We start from the raw sequence: 14,691 nt of genomic DNA on the forward strand, positions 1-14,691 counted from the left end.
CTTGGGTATCATGATGTCTTCTGGGTGACTGCACATTTGAAAAGCTTTGCCTCTGAGGCGTTTTAACTGCAGACACCTCAGTCTTGGGCACAGCAGTCAACCTCACTCACATCTTGGGGGGGAGGTGGGGGGGGATAAGAAACAAAGGAAGGAAGAAACAATATTCTTTGCCCAAAACCCCTTTTACCTACCTGCACAGCCAAAAGCTAGGTGATACCTAGAAGAGGGGCTGAATTTGACGCAACACACATTAGCCTTTGCCTCGATGCTTGCTACTGAGTTGTCCAAGTTGGTAGACCACAGCTTCACTAGAGGAACAGAAAAAGAGAAATGAGGAAACAGGAAACAACAAGAAAAAAGTCAACCTCATTTGAAAGGCATAAAATCTAGTTATTTCATAAATTAGATCCTGGAAAGCCTCAGTTGCCAAGATGTTAGTGATTATAAAGGGTCAGTTGTCACCAGCAGTTGCCAAGTTTGAGAACATTCTCAGGTGCACACTGTAAATATTGTGACCACCTCTATACACACACGAGATCTTGAAAGTCTCTATCCTGCATGGCTGAGAACATCAGAGCAGGTGACTAACCACGTTATAATCTCAGCATTTAAGACTATGGCATGCAGATTCACATAACCAAGAACAGGAAGGCTTCCATTCTTTTTTGTTTTGCCCCTTTGCTCCAACGCAAGAACTCTGTGCTCCATGGCAGAATTGCTTTGCACAGAATAAATATACGCAATTGTATGCTTGAGCACAGCGAGTGAGAACAACTTGTTTTATTCTCGAGAAACTGGCACAGGCAGGAAAGAAATCAGTATGCTGGCTTCCTATGATGATATATTCCCTCAGTACAAGAACTCTACTGTTCTACTAGGCTACCGTGTGAACGCCGATTAAACTATGCAGTACAGAATGAGCTCTTCCCCCAAGTACCCACTTCAGTGCTTCACAGGACAACCAACAGAAAAAAAAAAAGCAGCTTTTCAAAATACAGCCTCCCCCCACCCCTCCAAACATTTCAAGTATCATTTAACCTTAAGATGAAGACTGACAGGTGCTCCCCACGTAGCCAATCTTACTACTAAAAGCTAGAGATGAAACACTTTGCCCTCTGCCCAGGTGAAGGGGCAGCATATTGGCATCAAGCCCCACTGATGCCTACAAGGCAGAAAATAAGATTTCAGTGATAGCCCCCCCCTCACTTTTCTTGCTGAGCGGGTTGCACAGTACTTGAGTACCACGATCGGCACGCTGAGGTAGGAAGCAGAACAAGCTGAAGCCGATATTTGAACGCGCAGGAGCTACATGTAGGTTTAATCCCCTAACACAGCTCCTCATGAGCCTGGGCTTCTTCAGATCTATGGCCCATGGCTCCTCTGCTGTCTTTTTACAGAACGCTCACTTTGGAGGTGAAGTGAGCAAAAATGGCAAAAGAACATGAACCTTGTTACCTACTGTAGTTGACACATGAGGTAAGCAGTCTTACGGTATGTCTCCCCACCATCTGACAGGTCCTCTATCACCTCTTGGTCGGTTTTCCCAGGAGCTTTTTGAAGGAGAAGTAAGGCTGCCACATGGATAACCCAAGGATGTTTTACGTGGTCAGGGATAAGGAGGAACACTGGCAGGTTCACTCTAGTACACCCGCTTTTAATAGTACAGGAAGCAACGAAAAGCAACGATATTGCGCTACTTGTGACCATAACTAGGAGAACTGCTTCAAGATGAAGGAAATACAGGGCTGCTCTGAGCACACCAAGGAGTTACTTTAAATACCGCATTGTGTGGGTATTTGACAGCTGCCTGGAACCATTATAAAGCAGCACACACATACACTAGAAATACAAACACTGATGCATACTGCATTCACATAAGCATTATGTACAATTCAACGAAAACAGCGCCCACCCTGTTGTTGGTTTTCAGAAATAAATCCATTCTCATTTACCAGAGCTATAATACTCATCCAGAACATCTAGCTACATTACTAAATAAAGCCAAGAGCTTTGCAAGCACGGCTTAAGATGCTCTCTTCTCCCACGTGAGACTGGATGATATACCTCCTCCATCATGTTCTGCGCTTGGGGGCAGGGAGGGGAACGAAGCCAGGAAAGACAACTTTGCAAAACAATAAAACATTAGCATTTTGCTTCAATGAACAGACACCAGGAGATGTATAGTTTAAGTTGCAGTAGCAGAAGAGGACATAAACTTTATGGATGAGATGCTACAGGAAGAAAATACCGCAATTACAAGAGGATGCTGTCAGCAGACAGCATTGCTTCAACTTGAGGCACGCAGAGAGGTTCATGACTTCACAGTTCAGAGCAACCTTCTGCCCAAGTCTAATACCAAAACCACACAGGCTTGTCTTGAAGCCTTCCAACCAGGTATCAATATTTGAAGTTGCATCTAAAGCAGCCAAGTCTCTCCTTGACACCACCTCTAGTAAACTAACGGCCATCTGGTCTCAGTTTTGTAGGAAAAGCTGAGGGCTCAGTTTCAATTTGGCTCCTTTTTTCATTCAAGTTTTCAGGTCATAAACTGAGCTATTTAATCTGGTGAAGTCAGCCCATGTGTTCAAAGCCATCATCGTATTTGTTACAACTGACAGACAGATAGCAGTCTGCAATTTCTGTGATCTAACTGCTGTGGGATACACCAGGCTCCAATTACATCTTAGTCAGTACCATAGAAAAGGATGTATGCGACATATAACGGCACGTAATGAAACATGTCAGGTTTTACCTGGAACTGCCCATTATTTTTTAAAAAGAACTGACAGGTTAATAAAGAATAATTCATAAGGATAGAGTTTATTTGCTGTAGCTTTCAGCAATTTTGCTGAGGTTGAGGCAGTAATTATACAACATACAGATGTCTTGATAACACCTAGAACTGTGTTGATGAGACAAGCAACTATCTGAGATTGACTATTTCTAAAACACATGTTCTCAAAGCATATGTTTCCTAATTTTGCAGCTGCTGAGACAGACATCTCTATATGGTCAAATGTCTATACCTTAAAATAGTAAGAAGATGCCTCCAGAACCCCATTTTTGATTTAAAATGTTTAGGTCTTTTCAAGATATTTTTTATTTGGTTGGAGCTTTACACTGAATGTCTAAGTTTCTAAATTAATTTTCTGTACATCAGTTCTGTATCTAAAAACCAGCTAGAAGTGGCAGAAGCCTATACTACAATAGCTGAAAGTGCCAATGTGTACAGTTGGTACACTGATGGTAAGGATATTTCATCCAGACTGTCATTCCTGCAATTCTTATCCTCTCACGTGATGAAGAGCCTGCTGTTACTCAAAAAGCTGCAAACCAGGAATAGGGTATTGCTACCAGAAAACTCATTTGCACAGATTAGAGGAATCCCTAGGAAAGGAAGGAGGAAGCTACTGAATTGTCCTGCCAGGCAAAATTTTTGATCTATTGCCTTGCGCGGGGGTCAGGAGGATGATGTAAAACTGCTGACTGTTAGCAGGCAATGACCACAGGGTACTTACTCCTCCTTGCATAAGATGCAGCCAGACAGCTATTTCAGCTGATATTTTAACTAACAACATGATCTTGACCTTTCAAGGTATTCCCAATTGAATTCAACAAACCCACAAATCTCCAGGAAGTTTTTAACCAGGAAAATGAGCAAGCTGAAACTTCAACCTGGTATTTTAAGAGCAACAAACACCTAGACCTCCAGCTGGAGTCAGCAGAAGCTGAAGTAGTATCACCAAAAAATGAAGCCCCAAACAATCTTCTGAAGTCCTCAACAAAGCTGAGAGGCAAACTGTGACCTGCAGTTCTCAGGCTAGTTCCCTCTCCAGAAGGCCACGCTTGGTTTTTTATGAAGCCAGCTCTGCAAATCTGTGTGTCACCCCTCTGAATTCAGGGGCACTATAAAAAAAATAAAAATAGAAAATAGCTGTAAGCACTGGTACCAATGGTCTCAACTAAGGCAGCATGGAATACCTTCCTTAGATGTAATGAAACAGATGCTTTCATTTCTCCTTGCTGTAAGACAATAAAAAGTCTCCTCTTGCTACAGCTCAGAGCTCTCAGGTGCTCCTGTTCTGCTCCACCTCTCCACTTTGAGCCAGGCCCAGTAAAGGGACTACAGCTTGCAGAAAGGACGTAAACCCAGGACTTTTTTCAGTTGAATTTGTCAGTACTGCTTGTATCTCCTCGAGCTTCAAAAACAACCCCAGAGCAGAGAACAAATGCTTGATCACTCCAAAACAGGTCTCTACCCCAGTGGAGACTTAAATTCCACCCACATGGCATCACAAAATATTTTACTCTATCTTATCTGCTAACATCACCATGGCCATTAAACTACTTTCCCAATCCAGAAGAGCCAGCTGTAAGTCATTAGCTAAGTGCACTAGCTCCAGCCCTATCCTGGCACTTTGATAGCATCATTTTGCCTTCACAAAATTAAATAATCTTTTCCCCTCCAATAGCAGAAATACACTCTTTCCTACTTACATGAGCATCATAGCTCCTGCCATTATTACATGCATAAAAACTGAAATTAAGACTGTGCCGCTTCCCCAAGCTGCCTGCAGCACAAGTAAACACTTTAATTTTGCTCACTGCTGTCTAGTTGGCATACTCCTTTGGGTCCCTATAGACATACAAAACTACCTCTGCCCCTTTAAAAGAAAAGGGCAAGACAACTGTAGATTAAAGTAAGGTTTTCATGCACAAAGTAGTTACTTTTAATACAGTAATGCTTTTATGCCCTTATTTTCTGCTATTAAAGTAGAAAGATCTTCCACAAATAAGCATCTTGAATTATCTTCAACTAATGATCAGGACAACGCAGGACCTAAAGCCCAAGGATGCTGTTTCTAATTATATCAGAATCATTTTATCCCTAATAGCACTCTGCTTCTTAGCACGCCCTTTGCTGTGCCTGAGCCCTGACAGAGACAGCTGCGAGGCACAGGATTTTATCTAAAAACTCCTTCCCCAATACATGCCTACCAAGCATACCAAGTACTTCAAAAATTAGCTTCCAACTTGAAAAGACCGAACAGAGACAGGCAGATACACAGGCAGGCAAGCAGGAAGCACGGGCGAAGCTGTCACTTTTTTGCTGGCTTGTCCTGACCACTTGACAGGAAAGTGTTTTACTTGTGCTTTCTGGGGAAGCGCAGCGAGATTAGCTCCAATTGCTCTGGTCACACCAATATCTATCAGCACTGAGATTTCTTGTTAGACAGCCCAGTGTGGCCTTCAAGGAGAGAAACAAAAAGGACAAGAACAGTACATAGATCTTGGCTTTCCACCAGATGCTGTACCTGCCCAGACATGTCTGACTGTACCCAAAGCTGGCTAGAACTCCCCCACGAACATAAGCAGAAGGACAAAACTTTACGTTAGGCAGGTTTGAGCTATGACACTTGTCATAGGTGTTACCTTTTCCTCACATCTAACCCTTTCACTGTGATCACTGATATGCAAGGTGGACACTCGATTTGAACATTTGCTACTCCTGCTCTGTACCTTAAGGACTTCTAAAATCCTTGTTTATTTCAGACAGTTCCACACAGGTCTCCATTTGTCTCTAATGGGCTTGTTACACATGCAAATCACAGACAAATCATGGTAGAAGTAAAGGATAAAGTGTTCTAGCCCAGTTTTATCTGGAGAAAAACCAATATACCTTTGAAAGACCTTTATGAGTTGAAATGCAAGTTAAGTAGATCTGCAGACTTTATTACAATAATTTCTAAGTAAACATTTCTAGAGACTATTACTGATGTAGTGAACTGTTCAGAGACAGGAGCCTTGCTTGCAGCTGGCTTTGTAAAACTGGACAACTTGTTAACATGCTAATAAATGCGTGTCTACCTGGCAGATAAGCTTTTTCAAATGCATAGCATGAGTTGGGAGCAACCTGATGAAGAGGTTGATAGTTTACAAGGTGAATGTTCACTCCTCCTGCATTTAAGCACATGGAACACACTCTTGACATCCACCAAAAATCAAAATAATTTAAAAATCCACCCTAAATATAAAGTAATCATTAAAGCTGCATTTTTAAAGTGGAATTACCAGCTACATTAAGACTGCCAAATGCAATTGAGGAACACTAATACAGCTTCCTTTTGAAACAGAATTTAAAGTATTTCAAAGGGGGGAACGGCTTCCAAGGTTTAATGCTTATGAAAAATTAATTTATCATTTCAAAGAAAATCATGAGGAGCTCCATCCAGAGTAGTATCAGTGGAGAGTTGATCCCCACTGAATACAAAAGGAATGCTAAAGCTCTTGCTGCTTAATAACAGTAGTTTGATATTGTAAACTATGTAAACAAGATAAAATCTTGTTCATTAGGGATGAAGAGGGATGAAGAATACTACATATCACTCAGAGCTATTTTTTCTTTAGAAGTTTCTTTTTTCTTTGAAAAGGAGGAATATTCTTCCACCAGTATGTTGGGAAAGGGCTTGTCTTAAGGGTCCTCCAAAAGCCCCTGGTCAAACGGATCCCAGAGTGTGGAAATATGAGTCACTCCCAGAGCTCCCATATACCACCCAGCTCTGTTAAACTCTGAATGACACATTGCACATCATGAAAGTGGGAAGCTTTTTGTTGCACACAATCTTTAACATTCAGAGCTACAGGTAAAATAGCAGCAGGCATTTTTAACTTCTGCTTTTTTACCTACAAACTCATTTTTGAAATATAAATACATGCTGTTCTTTTGGAATGCCCCAAGGCTTTAATTCAATAAGTTTAACTAATGTTAAAACACATTTTGCTTTGTTTAGTGTTCTGGAAAACGCTAGCTAGAGAGCATATTACCCAAAAAAACGTGAACATCACACCCAAAGATCTTAATCCAAACAAAGCCTCTCTTCTCTAAGATTCAAACAGTTCAGTAATATCTTGACCCACTGCCACATCAACTACAATACTGAGGAATCAGCTGCTTGAAATACCTCAAAGGGAACACGGAGCATAAGCCTTCTGCACAGAGACTGAAGGAAAAAAAGAAAAAAAAAAAAAAAAAGAAGAGTAATACCTTTGGCATCATCAGACCCTGAAGCCAACAACTTTGGATCCATCAAGTTAAAGTCAACACTCCAGCACCTCTTCTCATGCTCCTGTTTAGAGAAACAAGAAAAACATTGCATGGTAGTGAGCTATAATCTGCTAAACTAGTAACAGAAAACACACATGCTGTTCAGTATAAACTGTCAGCAGAGTCCAGAGAAGTTTACTGTGTTTAGAAGTTTCTCAAAACATACCTTTTCTCCAAATCAGACTAATGCTTGTAGTATGCTAAATGTGCCATAAAATCAGAAAACAGTAGAATGTCAATTTTAAAAACTAAAACTGATATATTGTTGGGGGGTTTTTTACTTGAAAAAAAAATTTCCAGAAATATACATTAAAGGCCTGTTCTTGCAGCATGGTTTAACTGGCTGTGGTTCCACTGGTCCACTGTTGCTTCTTATTCTAGGAGATCACAACTGTATCTCCCAATACCAGTAAGATGTCCTTTCAAAATCATTCCAAACACCTCCTCTCTCTGGAAGTCCAGGAAATCCTCACCTTTCTGTTGAGTTACTAAGTGAAACTGCCAGTGTCTAATCCTATGGTTTTCCACTCCAATATTCTTATAAGACTGCACACTCTTCCATAAAACACAGAAGAGCTGTATTTGCTATGCTGGCACATGCCATGTGGAAGCAAACGCTGCATTGAGTGAAACCTGAAATTCAGTCAAACCGTTTGTTTAAAGCCTTCACACGGACTTGCAAGACTATGATGATGAAAAGCTCGCCAGGACAAAGTCACTAAAGAATTTCTAATACGTGCCAAACAGATGTCAGTATGCATGCCCCTATGCAAATCCAAATAAAAAAATAATCAAGTAATCTGATAGGAAGCAAAATTAGTTTGTTTTAACATAAGCAACAGCTGGTCCTCTCTAGGTTCATTATTCAGCCTCAAAGAAATGCAAAATGTATTTGAGAGGAAAACAGACAAGATTTATTTTGTCCAGTGTAATTTCTTTCTAATTGAGATATGCAAAGGATTAGTGAAAATAAGCATTATAAAGTGTCCAAAACACAATAAAGTAGTAAACAAAGGCTAAATGAGGAATTAAAACCTATGCTGAACTGTCAAGAAGGGGGAACTAAAGGCCAGTCTGCTGTTCATTCAACATCACTGACCAGTTTCAACATACTATGCTCCCTACGCAACATCCTGCAGCACTTCCAACATCTCCGCAGACAGAACCACCTCTCTTCCAACCTCCTTGTTCTGATCACAAGCCTCCCAGAATCCATATACAGAAACACAACGCTCAAACTGCACAAAGACAAAATGCCAGATACTTCTCCTGAAACAGGTCTTGCTGTTGAGCTCAACCCACTCGTGTGCATACACTGCCCTGCTGAGCACAGGACTATCAGGAAGGGTTCTACCTACTGCTCCATTCTCCCAGCCTTGCCACTTAAGTCTGCATTTTGCTCTTCTGCTTTATGAGCACCTGCAGCAGCAGTCACTGCAGGATTTTGCAAAAGGCTTTTAACAAAGACTGAAGTGGAACAGGTACGGAGAGACAGAGGTTTCTAAAGAAAGGCAAGACAAATAACTTCCAGAAACTCATTTCTCCCTGTGCAGATTCCCTGCCTGAAGAGCAAGAAAACGTCAACTGCCTCATGACTGTGACAAGAAGATATAGCTGCCTCCATCAGAGGACTACAGCTTAATAAAGCTGTACGGATAAGATGCATTTAGCAAACAGGAGGAACATCCATTTCACCCTTTGGAATGGAAAAGCCTATTTGCTGAACTAGAAGCAGAACGTCAGACTGAATGCCGCTCCCTCGACGTGGACCATGGTGTGGGCAAGTGTTGTTCACTGATCGCGTTTTACCTGGTAGACCTTGGATCTTTGTCCCGTGAATCCATCCCAGAGGATGACTGTGCCTTCATAGTCGCTGCTGGCTAGCAGGTTCTTGTGGTAACTACTCCAGCTGATACAGCTTAAAAAGAAAGACAGCCCTGGTCAGTCCTATATTAAATCATACTTAACAACTCAAAAATCACTCTTGCAATACGTCAGGAAATAAGCTTCCTTGCAGAGCAAGCAGCATTTGATCAAGCCACCCACTGAAATACTCAGGAAAAGACAAAACCAAAACCCACCAGAAGTAACAAACCTTCTTCTAGAAATGAAAAGAAAAGCTTTATTGGCTGAAGTGACATTGCCCCTCCACCCCCACCCCCTAATACAAAGTGCTAGTTTTGGGGTGGTTTTTTTTATTCATCTCTAACACCGCAATTCTTTTGCTATTTGAATTTCACACAAATTCTCACAGAAGGCTCAGGGTTTGACTTCTTAGCCTCTTGCCAGTAGCTACTACTACTACCATCATAAAGATTACTACTTACCTAACAGAAGCTATATATGAAAAACACATAGCTTGGATGTTAAATCAACCTCTCATCTGGTACATATGTAATGTTCTATACATGTACCAACATGCAAATGAAAGTATGACTTCTAAGAAACTACTTCCAACTTTCTGTAAATGCAGAAAGACTTCTCTTCCTATCAGAAGGGAACAGCAGTTTTGTTTGCTATGGGCAGTTGAGAAGATGTTTCTGATTGAGAACTGCAAAGTATATTGCACAAGTTTATATTTTAAACTGAATTAATTGGCCATGCAAAACTAAATGACAATTCCACCAGCAAATTCTAACCATCAGCAGACAAAACAAGAGCAGTGACACTGCCAATTCACATTCGTAGTGTTCTGGCACCATGCCTCCACTGACTCCCAAAAAATGTGACAGAGATAAGAATTTGTAATACTTGTTCACCGATTTTTGGACCATCTGGCAGAAAAGCATGCCAGCTGGTATCAACTGTGATACATGCAGGAGAAGCTGAACTGACAGGTCCAATTCGTGCAGTTCAAACAGCTCTGACACAGTTAACTAGATTAGGGTAGCCTGGGGGCCAAGTTTTAACCAACAATATAAACTAGAAGTCCATGATTCTGTAACTTTTTAGTACTGCTTTGATCAGCGCAGCTACCCATTGAAATATCATGTAGGTACAGGGATACTGACTTAAGATACTGACTTATACCTTGGCAAATTCTTGGTTCCACTGCACACTTGTATCCTTGGGATTTTACACACAGAACTGGAAAAATCCTTCTCCTTTAAGGTAGTTAAATATTAACACTTACTTTTCAATTATTTAAACAACAGCAAGCAGCACTGGTGTTCTGCTCCTGACTACGGTCAAACAACTTACTGGGGTGTGAGTTTTATAACTACAGAGGGACTACGCACACCAACCTCTACTAATAGCTCACCGCTATTTAGCTGCGTGGAATCGACAAGGTTATCTGAGGTTCTGGAGCAGCCAAATAACAGGAGACAAGAAACTCATCTGTTTTTTAAAACAAATTTGAAGAAATACAAGGAAGGAATAACATGCTATTGGTGCTTGCAACAGCAGGAAACCACTGAGTGATCCAAAAGACGTCTAGCTCTGACCACCTCTGTCTGCACAAGTTTACCTGTAACTTACAGAAACAAGACAAAGTCATCCAACAGAAGCTGCTTTCTGCAAGCCTCTTGCACCACCGCATGACACTTGGAGAAAGCCTTCAGGACACACCTTCCCCAGTGGATCACTGGGAGCTTTCTTTAGAATGGCCAGTACAGAGGGACATGTGACAACACTGCTTTCAACCTGTCAAACACTTCTCCCTCTACGGACCTTATCTATAGTCTGTTCACACACTTGCGCATTTCCTTCTTATAACAGCAACTCTTGATTTTAAAACTTTGCGTTCAGAAACTTAAGTAGTTTTATCTACCCAGCGACATTGTCTTTAACCACTACCGGTTAAGGTGATGGTTGAGGTGACACAGCTCAGGCAATGCTTTCCCTGGTTTCACCTCTTCCACAATATATCACTAATTAGAAAATGTTAAGTCTTCTCAGCCGTTATAGCTAACAAGGGCTGTCCATAAGTGTATCATCAAGGAGCTATGATTACACCAGCTCTACTACCGTTAGGTACCCACAAAGAGAAGTAGGTCTTGACAATCCATGATTTACTAGAAAGCTCATTCAGAAAGGCTTAAGTGGCTCCCTAAGGACCAAATGAAGCTGGCAGGCACTGCCCACTCAGACCACAAGGTGAAGGCTGCAGCAGCCTGGAGATAAGTATGTCTGATGTCTGGAGTCTGGTTTCCAGGCAGAGCGGTCAGTCACTGATGGAAGCAAAAGCAGTTCAGAGCCCTAGAGCTACAACGCAGTGAGGCTCTGGCTGGGAGCAGTCTCCAGCTAGTAGCAGGGGGAGCAGACACTGCACTAGACATTTATTGATTCAAACCTGTGCCCCCTGCCATCTTACCTCCACTCAAGTCAAGGCTTCAAGGACCTTAAGGGAAAAAAAATAAATCCGTAAAGTGTAGCCATCACACAGAAGCAGGAAGAATAGCACCCAGGGTCAAATCTTAGAGACAGCAGTCTTCTACCTGGACAGCTTTGAGAGTCCGTCAGGCAAGCAGCATCAGCAGGTGGACAGGGTCCTAGAGAAACGCAGACATGCTGGTGCCACCTTGGCTGGTTAGAGGACAGATGCTTCATGCTAGGGAAGCACAAGATCCACACCTGACCAGCAGAAGAGAACCAAGTATGGCAAGTTGAACTATGAAGAGGATAATCATAACTGAATCGGCCCAGACATTGAAAATTAGGAATTCCTGAACAGGCAGAAAATTAAAGGACAGTTTAACAGTTCTGTTTGAGATGCGACAGATCCAAGGATATATGAACTGTCAGGTTTGTAGGGGCAGGTAATATGTTATTGGATCAATCAATACAGAAGGAGAAAAACGAAGGGTTTCTGTGCCCAAACCCACGTCTGTTAGGTCTGGCACAGCAAGGATCAAGCTAAGCTTTCTGTCCCACTGAAGTCTGATGGAGTTAATGAGGGGTTAACACTCACTTGGAAAGCATTTGTAGATATCTGAGAGGGGAAAACAGAAACTGACAGGTGAAAGATGTTTAGGGATTTACAGCCACTAAGTGGTTCAATTAACACCTTTTAAGTCACACACCATAAATCTTTCATTTTTAAGGAATATGATTAAAGGATCATAATCAGACAAAACTAACCCTGTTCCAGCTCTCTGCCTTAATTCTCCCCTCATCACCACCCAACTCTCTTTACAAAGTCTGAAACCAGAACTTTCTCCTTGATACTGCAATATCTGAGTTTCTTTATAACTTAAATTCTCAGAAGTAACCATTGTACAGCACAAATCAGGGTTGGATCAGGTGGAGGGGAGCTCTCTCCCCAGGTAAAGGATGCTTTTTACCAAGGACTGACTGTCCTTTGGCTATATTCTCTGGCATCTGTAATGATACAGGCCTGAAAGAAGGCTGTCCTGGAGCTGGGACATTACGATGTTCCTCTCTTCACATGGCTTCCCTGGGACCTACAAAGGGTTGAGAAGCTACTGCCATTATCCCCTCCAGGGAAGCACTGATCTTTCTTCCACACCCAACATGGGCAATTTTACTGAAACTTCAAAGACATCTACATTTTGGGGTTCCCTTGAGATATTATCATGGGTAACAATTGAGTCACAGACTCAAAAATGCAGGGGGGGAACAAGCTGGAGAAGAGGAAAGGAAAGGGCAAAGGTGAGACAGACCAAAAGAGGCAGCTTACAAAGTCCTCAAACAGGCTAAGCATCAAATCCCCAGAAGTTAAAAAACAATAGCCTTTGGTAGACAACATTTAGATGGCCTGCAGCACATTCAGTAAGAAATTGAAATGTGGAGGCTATGAGATATAATACAAAAATAGCTACCTAAGGATGAGATAACGTATAATTCAGCACTGGATTAAAAGGAGTTGTGTGAGGCCATCTTTCATTTTAATTAAAAGTAGCTCTACCCCCCACCCCAAGTTTTGTTTTGTCCTTTAATGCAGAAACAGGGCGACAGTTACACCCCATAGGTTTATCTTGCCATTAAGTTGTGATAGCTTTCCTTCCTAAGAGACTGGCCTGGAGAAACGCTGGCTGAAAGCTAATCACAGACCTGTGAAACTCTCTCCTAACCTTGGCATCTGATCCAAACACACAGAAATCCTGACCCCATAAAGATTTACGTGCATCCTTCATTTTATTCAGAGACACAAGTTGGCCAGCTCAGTTAGCTTTGTCAGTTACACTGATGTTTATTTCATGAGCCAGTATTTTTATGGCTGAAACATCTCAAATCCAGGATCAAGTTACCTGGTGTCAACCACCCCTCTGGCAGTGAGAGTTAAACAGAGTTAAAGCTTCTAATAAGGCATAAACTGCTGTGGTCTGACCTGCTTCCGACTGCCAAGTGCTTCGGATGCAGTCTATTACCATGAGTCAACCAAGGCCCAGCAGTTTTAGGACTGAAATGTTTTTAAAGGGAGCGATCTATTACTGCAAGGAACATCCACATGAATAACAGCGCTAACCAAATACTTCAGGGACATACAGAACTACATTACCATTATAAATATTTTTAAAAACCAACAACAAACTTTCTTCTAATTAATTCAAAGAAAACCTCTAGCAGGGTTAAAAGACAAATGCTTTCAAAGAAAAACTTCATCTTATTGTACAGTAAAGCATTTACTCTGAAAAGCGGAATTAATGAGAAGTTGAAGGTACAGTTCCTTATAATGTGTTTAGTGTCAAATTTTTTCTGCCTTGGAAATATGGGTATTCAATACAACCACTTCTAAAGTTTCTTGGCATAAAGAAAGTTATACCTCTTCAAATAGCAAAGACACTGTGATGAAAGACACCATACAACAAGTTTTTGCTTAATTTAAGCTTAATAGCAAGAACTGACTGCCATTTTAAAAACTGACAGCAATATGCCCATGAACTGCTATTAGAACAGAGAAATCACACATTTGATCTACTGACACTGAAAAATGAAAACAATCAAATACTAGCAGCCTCCTAAAAAAAGCCTACCAATGCTTTGCTTTTACTGCAGTTGACTAAACAGATGCAGCCGATTTTGGAGGTTTGTGGTAACATCTATCACTGAAGTACAGATGCTGCAAACACAGAGTGGTGAGCATGCAGAATACTAAACATGGATTTCAAAAGCGTGTTTACCTAACCACACTTGCACATCACCTATTGTCGATTAATGAGGCCTAAAGCCAATTTCTTTTGCCTGAATGCTAGCTCTCCTTATTTTTCTTCCCCTGGAACCTATGGCAAAACAACAAATCTGCCTCTTGAATAAATCAGAGAAAAGCCGTGGCTCGCTGCTAGCTGTTCATCCTCTTCTTGTCCTTTCCCATCTCCTCCTGCGCAGGGGGAGCCGCAGATTATAGTCTGCCATAGCTAGGGACACAGCAAGTCATAATTAGCTCACAGGGTGCTGTTTATAGCTACTACACAATGCCAGGATTTGTTTCTTGTACTGAAGCTATGAATCTGTAAATGGGATTTTTATGAGGATTTATGTGTCATCTTGTGTTTTTCCTGGAAGCTTATGCCACTGTCGTTCCCGGGGGATGCGATGCACATTTACCAGAAACCCAACACACCAACTTCCTCCCCGTTCTTAAAAATAGGGATAAGAAAGCTCAGCAGATCATGAAAAAAGAA

At 41.5% G+C, this 14,691-nt stretch overlaps 1 protein-coding gene across 2 annotated transcripts in view; it reads right to left on the bottom strand.

Moving 5' to 3' along the window:
- The window catches only part of COP1 (COP1 E3 ubiquitin ligase), a 127,725-nt gene that overhangs the window by 56,779 nt on the left and 56,255 nt on the right, over positions 1 to 14,691 (bottom strand). For both annotated transcript variants that reach the window (XM_055724421.1, XM_055724420.1), the window contains exons 13-15: positions 8,915 to 9,023; positions 7,046 to 7,127; positions 192 to 308 (exon numbers count right to left, since the gene is read on the bottom strand). In XM_055724421.1, coding sequence (XP_055580396.1) covers positions 192 to 308; positions 7,046 to 7,127; positions 8,915 to 9,023 — 308 coding nt within the window. The remainder of the gene's footprint in view (positions 1 to 191; positions 309 to 7,045; positions 7,128 to 8,914; positions 9,024 to 14,691) is intronic.

The sequence above is a fragment of the Falco cherrug genome, chromosome 12, assembly GCF_023634085.1.
Source record: "Falco cherrug isolate bFalChe1 chromosome 12, bFalChe1.pri, whole genome shotgun sequence".
Taxonomy (NCBI): Eukaryota; Metazoa; Chordata; class Aves; order Falconiformes; family Falconidae; genus Falco; species Falco cherrug.